The 12,797-nt window shown below is 40.4% G+C and overlaps 1 protein-coding gene across 1 annotated transcript in view; it reads left to right on the forward strand.

The window, feature by feature from the left end:
• The first annotated feature begins 390 nt into the window (after positions 1-390).
• ERN1 (endoplasmic reticulum to nucleus signaling 1) overlaps positions 391-12,797 on the forward strand; it is a 36,031-nt gene continuing 23,624 nt past the window's right edge. The window contains exons 1-2 of the mRNA XM_054221246.1: positions 391-571; positions 9,648-9,759. Coding sequence (XP_054077221.1) covers positions 503-571; positions 9,648-9,759 — 181 coding nt within the window. The 5' untranslated portion in view covers positions 391-502. The remainder of the gene's footprint in view (positions 572-9,647; positions 9,760-12,797) is intronic.

Raw genomic sequence — 12,797 nt, forward strand, 5'->3', positions numbered from 1 at the left:
CGGGCAGGAGGTGTCCCGGGCGGCCCGGCGGCCGAGGGCGGTCCGGTCAGCGCTTCGTGAACCGGCGGCTGAAGGCGGCCCGGTCAGCCCTTCCCGCCCCGGTGAACCGGCGACCGGGTACGATCCAGTCAGCCCTTCCCGCCCCGGTGAACCGGCAGCCGAGGCGGCCCAGTCAGCAATTGCAGCCCCGGTGGCCGGGGACGATCCAGCCAGCCCTTCCCGCCACGGCAGCCGAAGGCGGCTCAGTCAGCGCCTCCCGGCCCGGTGAACCGGCGGCCGGGTCGGTCCAGTCAGCACTTCGTGAATCGTCGGCCAAAGGCGGCCCAGTCAGCGCTTGCGGCCCCGGCGAACCGGAGGCCGGGGCGGTCCAGCCAGCGCCTCCCGCCCTCATCGGCGGCGGCTCCGCCCCACCGGGCGGGGATCACCGGGCACGCTGCGGCCGGCAGCCAGCGCCACGCGTGGGGAGGGGGTGAGCCGGCCGGGCCCCCCGCGGGTGGCAGCCATGGAGTCGCGCCGCCGCTGCCTTCTCCTCCTCAGCCTGGGCGCGTTGCTGCTGTCGCCGAGGCCCGGGGTAAGCTGAGCCGGCCCGCTGGGCCTAGGGGGGCGGTGGGAAGGGCAGGGACAGCGGCGGGGGAGGGTGGGCATGGGGCGGCCGAGCCGGTGAGGGACGGGGGAGGCCTCGCTCGAGGCAGGCCGGGCGTTCGTGGGTCCGTGTCCGTCCCCCCCCGGCAAGAACGCCCCGGTGGGCTCCTACCAGGGCTTTTTTCAAAAGTTTGCCTTATGTCTGTCTGCGTACGCACAGGCGTGAGGGGCTGCAGTGTACCAGCCTGACCCGGCTCATCAAGCTGTGTACCCACTTCTGTGCCGTATGGTTTTGCACCTAACACCGTGCCAGAACATGTATCATCTATAATAATCCTTGAAATATAAAACCGCAGTTGATTTCGCATAAAGTAATCGATGGAAGTAGGACAAAGAAACTTTTGGGAGCTGAAACTGTGTAGGTGGATAGAGGAACTAGTGAGACATGCTAGATCTTTGCTGTCTCCCTTCATAACCTCATAACTTAAGGGGGCCTTGTTTTCCTTCTGGAAAAAAAACCACATTGTATATATGTTGATATCAAAATACAAACAATTAGCTACATGCCCTGTATATACTATCTGACAGCATTTTGATCATTCTGTCTGCAGAGCAAAGATAGCAACATGTGCTAGATGTACATATGGCTGGTAGGTATCCAAAAAAGACGACAATTCTAAATTCAAAGGTGAAGAACAAAGTGCGCAAGTCACCGCCCTACAAAACCTCTTAAGAAATAACCAGGTTGGTTACAAGGTAGTACACAGAGCAATAAAAGCGCAGGGAATAGTGAAACTGGTGCAAAGCAGATGGAATGCAGAGCAGATTATTTGTATGGAGGTAATAATTTTCAACAGTGTACTTTAAAATGGGTGCAGTCTGCTGTGCGTGTACTGAGATGGAAAACTAAGTCTTCAAAAATTCACTTATGAAAGGTGCTCTTCTTTGTAAATTCTCAGGGTCAGGAGACAATGAAAAAGCCAGCTGATATTTACTCTTTCCATTATCCTGAAGTGTAGCAGAGGAAAGTTTTAGGTTATGTTCTTTGATGTATTGTTCATTGTTACCTGAAAGTGCTGGTGTAATATGTGGGGTTATAGTTCAGGTTAAGCAAAGCTGAAGGCTTTGTTTTTCACCTGGAATATGATAGCTCCACTCCCCTTCTGTAAAAGTAAACACATTTAGTAGTGAAGCTGTGTAACATACCTAGTGTTCTTACTTCATTAGGAAACCGGAAAAAATTAAATGCAGAGTGCCAAAAAAAATGACTTTGAAGTCTTCATTGTAGAGTGCTAATGACTTGGTCTTAGTCTGACTATAAGGTTGGATTGAGATCTCTTCAGGGTCCTGACACGTTTGTGGTTCATATTTTGCAAGGAAAACACTGATTTGCAACTTGTGAAGTTTTAAAAATAGTACTCGATGAGAATACACAGAAGTATTTTTAAAGACTAAAAGTACTTTTCAAATCAACAGATTATTAACAAGCTGTGTATAATTTTACTTACATAGTCACAGAAACCTAGACTTGGGCCCTGGTAGAATTCAGCCCCTTTTTTCTCTAGATTTCTCTCTCCTCTTGGTCTCCCTGACCTGCCGTCTTACCTCAGATCAGTATCTGATCTCAGGTTCTCAGTTTCTCTGTTTCTTTTCTTGGCTCTTACCGTAGTCCTTTTGCTCTGCCAGCGGTAGTGCTTACCATGACTTCCAAGTTGAAATCTATTCCATCCTTCAGTGCCTTTTCAGAACTAGTTTTAATTTCTGTGAAGTTAGTCCCAGTCATCTCGGCTGTGATTAACCCATTTAACTGGGAAGGCTTATTTAGAATTATTAATTCACTTGAGTAATAAATTCCCATGAAAAAGACTGGCATACAATTGAGGTAACATGAAAAACATGAGATTGTATAAAGATTTTGCAGATTGTGTTTTCTGTAGATTTCTTTTAAGACTACTGGTGATGATCTGCTGCTCTGGATTTTCTTTGATAAATGTGCTTTTGTTACTTTATATCCCAACTTGAATATTGCTTTCCTGCAATTTATATTATATGTTCATACAAGGCCTTCCTTTCCTGTCTTTTCTTTGTGAGATGAAATGTTGTTTCTTATTATTTAGGTGACACGGCATATAGCTCTTGGAATTGCCCTAGTGATGTATCAGAACACGTTATAAAAGGGTGACATCTCGGATACAGCAGTGAGAAATGCAGCAGAGCTGTCTATAAATAAGCAGTCACTGTAAATATTATACAGTACTGATTTACAGCTCTGTAGTTTTTGTGAGCTGTGGACATTCCAAACTGTGCCTGTTTCTCTCTTAACGTGGAGTCAGTGCAAGTCAAAAATAACAACCTCTCTGGGATTAAACTGGCATTTAGAGCACGGGTCTGTTCCCTCCCGCAGCCTGCGGGACTGGTGTCAGTGCTCTGTTACAGGGTGCGCGCAGGCAGCACGTGTGGGCTGTAGCACACGCGGGCTGTTCCTGACGTGGGAAAACCCCAGCATTAGCCAGATGTCTTTTCTTCTAATGTGTTCTCTATCTCAGCCTGAGGTGTTTGGCCAGTTAAGTAATATGTGAGACAGCAGGAGGTTTTAAAGAGGGCATCTCCAATTACTGTGTTAATTAACATTTATGTGTTTTATTTGAGTTGCAGATCTCCTTGGCCACTCGAGAACAGTATATTAGGGTTTAGGGTTTTTTTGGTGGGAATGCAAACTCATCTTGCACACCTAAAATTATCACAGACAGCTCTGTCCTGGAGTGTAAATTCATGTGTTTATAACTCTGCCCTTCTACTCGTTTTGTTTGCTGATGTTCTTGTGAATATTGTAATAAGTTTTGGGTTTACAGAGAGACCCAAGTATGAAAACTTAGCCGGAAGTTTATGGTGTAGAGCACCACTCAAAGTTCAGTCAAGTCAGAGGACAGCTGGAGTGGACCTCCAGTAGTTCTCAGTTTTTCTTATTGTAGTATGAATGGGCATATGAATGAAAACTCGCTGTAACTGGGTTACAGTGTTGATGAGAAATTGCTAACAAAGACATGTTGGACTCTAGTTTAAGATGAAAAGATCTGTAGATTTGATTTCACTTTCTAAAGAAGATATAATTTATTTTTTGTCAGCTCTCTTTCATATATTTACTTTGCTATTAATTATACTGAAAAACTCCCCCCCCTAGTAGTTTACTGGATTTTACAAAAAGTTTCTTCATGGCATAGTTTTATTATGCACGGTGAGTTTAGCCTCTAGCCTGGCAATGTAAGTAGAGGATAGCTGTCAAAACCAGGGTAATGAATCATATGCTATCTCTGATGAATATACCACTTGCTTGCAGTGTGCGCTAATGTTTAAAGATATTTTGCCTTGCATCCTTATTGGTTTACCAGTTGTGGTTGCAGGAGCATAAATTATGGTGTAGACCTTACTTATTGAGAGGAGAGTGTCTGGTGCTGTTAATGCTGAAGTTGCTTCTTTATAGTTTTTTAGTAAAGTGCAAACATACAGTCTGATATATATTAAGCTAATTATGGAGTGAGGAATGTAGAACTTTTTTCCTCGAGTTAATATATCTCTTGTCAACTTTTTTTTTGTTTGGTAAGCCAGGCATTACCAAATAAATTGTGAGAATGTAAATTATAGTTAGTAAACCATCCATCCTCTATCATCCATTGTTGGTATCATCCACCGAACAGATTAAGTTCGGTGCATACGTATTCCTACTTAAGACTCAGAAAAGAGAAAATTATTACCTGGCAGCAAATGGCGATCTGATTTGTTTACTAGTGAAATCGGTAACACTTCTCAGAGTCAGCATCACACGTCCGGGGTCTCTATGAAGTGTTTTCCTGTTCTTTATTCATACCTGTAGAAGCTCTTGTGGTATTATCCCCACAGCAAAACATATTTCTAGGTTACAGAACGATAACTTCAAGGAACCCAGTGGCCTGGTTTTCTTGCTGACTTCAGTGGGATTTGTACATACTTGGTGACCTGTATTTCAAAAGTACTGTTTTTAAGCAGATAATTTAATGGAAGAAATTCTTCCTGTGGGGATCTGTTTTCTTGTAACACAATAAAACAAAGTAGAGCATTGCCTGCTAACCCTTAAAAAAATTTGAAATGTTGTGGTGAATGAAGATAATATAGTCTTTGACACTGAACTGTACCTTAGACATATACAAACACACCAGAACTTGTTCTACAGCTTTTGCTGACCTTCGTATGACTCCATGGGTCCTTCAGAATTGTTTTGAGTCATTTTGTGACTTTGATTTCTAAAACCTTTTATCTAAAGATGTGGTAGATCTGAAGTGTGGGGGTTAACTAGTATTTATAAAGTCAATTTCTATTTCTATTTATAAAATGCTATTTCTATTAGATAGTATATTTCTATTCTAGTTTAAAAATGCTATTTTTATTTAGTCACAAATTTTAGGCTGTTATGGATTATTAGCAGTTAGCACTTTAGAGCACTTGTCGAAGTTGAACTCAATGAGAGCTTGAAAATTTGTGTTTTGAATTAAATTATTAAAAATTAATTCTAAAGCAGTCCCCAAGTAATTTCAAAATACTGTAAATCCTTCACTTAACAGCACTGTTGATGTGGAAGATTATTATGAGTACAGACTGTCAAGGCAGTAGAAGCTTTCACTGAATTCCGAAGTGGGTAGTTGTTAAAATAGACATTATTGCAGTTTGAGATAAAATAAAAGACCCAAAGCAGGTTTCCCTTCTATCTCATTTTCTCTGCTCATTAAGTTAAGTTTTTTGCTTAGGTGTTTTGTGTCCTGACATATTTTTCTTGTAGTCAATTGTTATATCTCCTCAGAAATAAAATTGCCGTATGAAATAAAATTCTATTATTTCAAGAATTTGCATTGCATCACAACAGCTGAGACCCCACTCCTGCAGGGAGGGCAGTATCTGTGTATACCGGTATTTATAAAGAATCTATCTCAGGACTGAGATTACTATGGTTTTTCGGTGAAGAATGCTCTTACATACTTCACACAAAAATGAAAACAAGTTTGGCCTGTACATACATTTCTTTTATAATTTTCATAACTTTTCATAACAGTGCTAATTCCAGGCTTTAGTTAATCCATTAATCTATTAATTATAAAGCTTTGTGTTCAAAATAAAGTCTATTGAGTGTTTGAAATCTTGATACTGCAGTCTCTAGCCGCTGATAAAAGTCACTAATAAATTCAGGAGAAGGTGTTTTTTATTTCTGAGTCTGGGTGAAACACAGGTAATTATTTAAATAATCTGTTCATTTTTATCTCTGTTGTTCTATGCAATTTGAAATAATAAAGCCTTGTATCAATACTATTATACTAACTTCCTAGCCTTTTCTCCAAGAGACTACTATAGATGTTGGTCAAAATAAATTAGCAATATTGCATTGCAAAGTCTATGGACTCATCCGTTTTTAAATTTAGGTCAGAAGCTTCAGCAGTGTCAGTGTATTAATCAGCTGGTTAATCTCAACTGCATGATATCATATGCTTTGAAAAGTATGAGTAAATGGAAGATTTTTAATGTGGTATTTTATGTATTTTATCTGTGTGCAAATACAACTTTAGAAATAAAGGAAGAGCTAATGAAATTTTCCCTATATTCAGTCTTTCACCCAAAGAAGATGGTATCTTTGACACACAGGGCTGCAATGGACCACATCAATGCGACTTCGGTGTCTGAATATAATAAAGCCCTTCAAAAGCAGTAAAACTTAAACACAGGCTTATGGGGGAGGTGAAGGAAAGCTTTAGAAAAGAGTGGCATTAAGACAAAGCCAGTTAAGAGTGGGGAGCATGAGCTTGGCAGGAGCAGTGATGCTGCCCAACTGTATTTTGAAGGGAAAAGGTGCACGTGTGTGGCAGAACCCTTTTGTCAGTGAAATCCGTGTGCCTCCGTGCTGATTTCCCTCGCAGTCCAACCCCTTGGGCAGTGAGCAGAACGGGCCTCAGCCCCCTCTGAGGAGGGGATTTCTCTGGCTGGGTAGACCTGCTGGCCTCTGAGAGAGTGCTCTTCCCTGCTGTTCCCGTGATGCCTGCAAATGCCGTAAGCACTCGCCATCCCTGGAAGAGTTCACGTCTCCCTGTTAATCACAAAGTGGTGGTAGGCACCATAAGAATGGTGGATGGGAGTGGCACTTTTTCACCCTAACCAAGAATACTATACTGAAAACTTAAAAAAAGCTATTGTAATTTCATTATTTTAGTCATATCTGAGAAGTTTCTAGGTCATTCTGCCTGTGGGCAACATTCAGGTGCTCATCTGGTTTTCACTTACGTAAATAGCTTCTTCAGCTTTGGTTTTCTTTATCGTTCAGCTTGTAAGTGATCTGGAGGGTAGATGTACAGAAAAGTTTTTGTACTCCTGTGACAGCAGAATGTGCAGAGGAACTCTTTGCACATTAGTACTTTCTGTTTGGTCCCAAGTACTACCAATCTTCTATAATGTCAGTAATCTGGAAGACAACATTGACTACTGAAGTTTTGATGAGAGTTTCAGAGCTCACGTTTACTTCCATAATTTCTATAGCCTTCATGCCATGACAAATAGATATTAAAATGTTAAATATGAAAATGTTAAATCTACAGATCTACAACAAGTAGTTTTCCATATACTGCATATTACTGATATTTGATACCCAACCATAATCACGGTGGTTATTTTACAGCCACATTTTTTTGTGAAGATGATATACGCTTTATTCACTTCTGAATAAGAAGACAGGAAGAGAACGTGCTTTGTGGAGAATATACTGATTCTGTAAGATAAGAAGATGAAAGATAAGAAAAACTTATGCAGAGAGTAAAAATTAGCCTAGAAAAACAATCTTAGTCTGTATGCATGGAAGATGTGGTGGATTTGCTGTATGTTGTATTTTATTTGCAAATAAACCTCAACACAAGTCATTGCATTCTGGGTGTCAAATTCCCACCTGCAATTTAAAGGAACTTTAATAATTTTCACTTCCTTCCTTTAACAGTTGTGTGTTCTTGCTTAACTTACTGTGTTTCACTCTAGATGCAGTTTCACTGTATTCGTTATCTAAAATTATCAATAATATAAAGGATGGTTTTGGTGTATCTTTTTTGATAGATTAGCAAACAGAGTCATTCCAGTCTTTTAAATTAAATTCATTTGTTCATGGAGCAGGTTTAGGGTAGATAGATCTTCATGAAGAAACGGGTATTTCTTGTGTTCCCCATGGTGTCTAATGTACAGAGTTTATGCCGCATACATTGTTGTATTGAAATACTGTCTAAAAATGTTTTCTGCCTTACCTATGAATCTGATGGAAGAATAATTAGATTCTCTGGAATAGGGATATTTTTTTTGGTGAGTACAGCTGCAGTGAAAATATACATTTGCTCGATATGAGAAAGCTGAAATGTGCTTGTTTTTTTTCTGGATCTCCAGCAGCTAATTCTGATCTATGTTTTGTGTATTATTGATTTGTACCTTCGTTTTTTCTGCACTGTGTGCTTTATAATTGTCTGCTCCATCTGTATTCATTATGGATGGAAAGAAGCATGTATAGTATTTGTAGGTGAGACCTGAAGGTTATTTCTTTGTTATATTATTCTTTTAGCTTTATGCTTTACCTGAAAGTCTAATGCTTTAGTTGAGAGTTTTATACATAAAAATGTATAGTTTTCGAAAAAAACAGTTACTCCTAGACCCATGCATTTTAATTTGGTAAATGTGTATTTTGCTTTGCAATAGTTCTAACATGACTGATAATTATTTTTTACAGCTCAAGTCATTGAAGACATTATTTATTATGCAAAATGCACACACTTTCATGAACTGTGGTAGGTTAAGAACTGTATTTAACTGTGAAACCTAAACATAGCAGGTGGCACGCAGATGAGCAATGCAGGTACAGTCTGCAAGTGACAAGTTACTTGAGCGATATCTTGAGACTTGGTAAATGGAAATGGGTCAGTCTTAGGGTGTATGGGATCATCTTTAGGCAGGAAGAGAAAAGCAGACATTAATTTAATATGTTTTTTTTCCTCTATGCAATCAAACACCTTGGACTTAGCTGCACTGTTCCCGTGATACCTACACAGTTCTGAGTCCTCGATGTTCGTGTGATGCCATTTTAATAAAATTACGTGCTCTCCAATAGCCAGGCTCAAAAGCTGCTCGTGCTACAGAAATAACAACAGGCACCAAACAGCTCTGTACCCAGACACGTAAATATGGAGTGACATGTCCCCAGTGGCAGAATAATTAGAATGTCAAGTTGAGGTTTGAGTCCTGCAGCTGACTGCTTTCTAGGAGATATCTATAGATGTGTTAATACATATGGTCTTTCTTAAACAGTGTTATTTACTGTCTACTACAGAAATACAGTATTGGGAGACATGAGGTACAAAAATACAATTAAGAGGCTTAACAGTGTGGATCTCCTCCAGGCTCTAAGCCACATCTAGCCTAAATATTTTGTCCTTGCTCAGAGACAGCTTTCATGCTTGCAGCTCCAGCCTGTCTCTCAGCCAGTCAGCCCTGTAGAATATTGATCACCTTTCAGTTTTATTTGTCTACGTTGTACCCAGCCAATGTCTTTTCATCTCTAGGGGACTAAACCCTGGCAAAAATATGTTCTATTTACTTGGTAGTAGCATGACATTGACATTAACACTAACACTTATGTTCTCTGAACTGCTGTGAAGTTCCTTACCCTAGCTATCTTATCACATAGTCTTTGTATCAGTTCTTTCCTAGATCAGCCCTGTCTCTGGTTTCTCCTGACTTTGAGAGAAGACTTTAATATAAAATTGAAAATGGAAACTGAGTTGTAGATAGAGTATTCACTTAAAGCATCTCCCAGTTTGTCTCTAGGGGAGTAAGTAGTTCCATAACAGTGACAGGGGAAAAAAAAATTAAAAAAAATTAAATCACTGAATTCAAAGGGGCAAGCAAGTTGTCCAGTCTGTGCGATTAAAAAGAAGTATGATGTTCTAGGCAATGTACTGTATGACAGTTACGAGTAAAATCTGTAGTAAGTAATTACATTCAGCATATGGGTTTTTCTTTTCCAGAACACCAGCTCAGTAACTGTGCCAGAAACACTGCTGTTTGTTTCAACTCTTGATGGAAGTTTGCATGCTGTCAGCAAGAGGACGGGAGCAATCAAGTGGACTTTAAAAGAAGGTGAGTAGGAGGTGTCCTGATGCCCTCTACTCAGGAATGGTAGTAACAGTCAAATCAATTGATAAATCAAACTGTTGTAGGGCCTGGTAAATACTTTTCTTTCTTATTTTTTCTCTTGCTCCTGAATTAAGCTACAGTGTTTCTGGAGTCGTGTTCAATCTTCATGCTTTCACTTGCAGATCTTTTCCAGGTTTGGGGTGGGGGGGTGTCAGGATGTTTAAGCTGTGGTGGTATAATTGGTAGGTATCATATTTTGTGTCAATGAGCACAGTATAAGCAAGCATAGAACAGAATAGATGTCAAATGAGAGTGTCAGCTGGTGGAACTGGTGGCAAAGAGTTTGCACGATTCTGTCTCTGGAATACCCTACCTTCCCTAGTGCAGTGGATATCATGCAAACATCGGGTCTTTTTTTCTATAATAGATGTTTAGGAACAGCACAGTTTTTTAAAGAAAAGAACTGCACTTGTGTTAAGAAATTTAACATTGCTTAGTGACTGGAAGTGATTTTGTAATTTTAGTTACTGAGCAGAGATAGCTCTTTCTGTCTTCTTGAAAAATTCAGTATTTAATACAAATTTGTTTTAGTGGGACTCTGATTATGTATGGTAGAAATGGTAGTAGCACTTTCTCTTCGCTTTGGGAAATAAATTAGAAAGCATGTCAAATGGAAAGGAATCACAGTGATTGCATCACTCTGTCCTCTATTTTTATACCTGATGTCAGTTTATTAGGTGAGCTGAAATGGTAGGGAATGGATTGTGCGTATCTGATATCTGCAGTACAAACCAGTTGTTCTTATTTGTGAGGCCATTCGTACATGAATGCAAATCTACCAGACAAAAAGTTAACTTCATAAATGAACCAAGAATGCTTTTGTAGCTCCTCTTGGAGTAAAAAGGGGTGAGCAAGTATTTTCTTGAAGGATCTTAGTTAATAGGTGTGATTACAATTTCACCCCTGTCTCCTCTTGAAATTTAGACCTCTCCTTTCCCTGAACAGACCTGAATAAAAAAAAGTTATCAGCCTCCTCCTTTATTGTTGCTATAGGCTACTGCGGTGTCAAGAGAAGCTGACTGGTTTTTGATTGCCATTCAGCTGACATGAGCATACAGTGCACAGTCCTGTCTTAGAAGGATATCATAACTGCCATTTGTTTGCAGCTGGACTCAGTAAGTGGCAAGAGTTTTGTTTTCAGGAAGAAACGAAGGCACTTCGGTAATGAAAAGGACCTCGGTTAGAGTGTATTGCTCAAGGAACTTCCCTTGTTTAAAAAAAAAAAAAAGTTGCAAAACTATTGTTGGTACAGTTGAACTGCTAGACTGGATAATCTGGTTTTATAGGACTTCTTTTTTTCTTGCTCTGACTAACTATGTATTATTCCGCATCTTATGTACATGAGGTATGTTCAGTTGCTTTTTGCAAAGCACTTATTGCCCATTAGTTTATTTCTGTGTAACAGAACAACACACAAAGGTCAATGAAAAAAATATAATTAGTGGTAGTTATCATTGTTACAAGATGCTTCATGAGTTAACTTCGTTAAGCGTACATGGAACAAGGGCCTGTGCATATAAATTGTCAAAATTATTTGTAATTGGAGGGCTTTTATTTATTTTTGCGAACTATATTTGTTGGTGATCACCCTGCGGGTGGGAAGCCCAACAAAGATGTGACAGTGTTGGAAACTAATAGCTCATGAAAGTCCTTACCATCTTGCTATGCTAAATCCCTGGAGAGATTTAATAGTGCAGAATTCAGTATTAATATTAGTGTATAAACCCGGTTGTTTGATGCACTCTCTCTGTCAACAACATGCTTGTATTGTTACAGAGAATTACCCAGTGGGAGGTTGCATGCGTTGCAAGCAGTGTTCTCGCAGGTGCCATTTTACCCTGATTATCAGACAACGAACCATGTGTTGTGGTTCATGTGCTTTGAGAAGTTGTGGAGGTCGCCTGAAGTGCTGTGGCGGCATTCATCGGCAAGAGAACCTTTTATTACTGCACTTAAGCAGCAAGGTGTTTAACAAAGGGCAATTCATGTACATTTTATTTTCATTGGGGGAAAAAACAAGGCGGTGTTCATTATCAGGCAGTACTTAAACATGAAAATCTTGCCATGTGTGGTTTGTTTTAATTTAGCACTGAAGCTTATCTTAGGTATGCAGAGTAAATGAGCCAGTGGTTATCACCACAATAATATGTTTGGGTTTCCTGCCTTCATGTAGTGCTGGCAAGGAAGGCAGTCTGAATAGTTGTGCTCCCCATAAAGCCGGCAAAAAAATGGATCCGTAAGTAATAGGACTCTCCAGTAGTTCAGAAATAAAGCTGCGTTCTCTGCAGTTATATGTAGCGAGATTATGGAGGTACTTGTTGAGGGTGCTTAATACCTTCGTTTCCTGTTGGCGTCGACGGGTCCTTCTATCTGACAGCTCTCAGGATCTCTCAGTGGCCAGGTAACTGATGCTGCTCGTTCCCTGGGCCTTGGAAAGCTGGAATATGGTTGGAAAGTTTCTAGAAAGAATCCGCACTCCTCCTCCCCCCCAAATTTCTGAGAGACACCTTTACTCCTGCTGTGGCCCCACAAAAGCACGTTGTATTGAAAGGCACTCCTTTGAAAGGGTATTGGAAGGGTGAGGCACGCATTTAAGGTCAGAGACTAAATAAGGCTCTTAGTACCATCTCTGATCAATAAAAGGAGCTGTCAGCTCGAAGTGACAGTGTGACAAGCCCCCACATTTTCTGCACTTGCCATTAGCAAGATACTTAGTGAGTACCCTCAGTACAATTACTTAGGATGAAATCTCTTCCCCAAAATTGCTGGAAATGAAACTTCTGTCATTTCCTGTAGATCTCTTTGAAAGGTACACGGGTGCAGCACCGTAGGCTTGCTTTTACACGCAGGTAAGAAAGCAGACAGTGATAGAGATGGTGACAAGAAACCTGTTGGCAAGACGGAATCTGGAGAGTGCTTTTCTCCTTAATGTCAGACTTTATATTCACAATCCTGATTTCAGTGTAAGAGTGCGATTTTTA

The sequence above is a fragment of the Rissa tridactyla genome, chromosome 15 (assembly GCF_028500815.1).
Source record: "Rissa tridactyla isolate bRisTri1 chromosome 15, bRisTri1.patW.cur.20221130, whole genome shotgun sequence".
NCBI classification, from domain to species: Eukaryota; Metazoa; Chordata; class Aves; order Charadriiformes; family Laridae; genus Rissa; species Rissa tridactyla.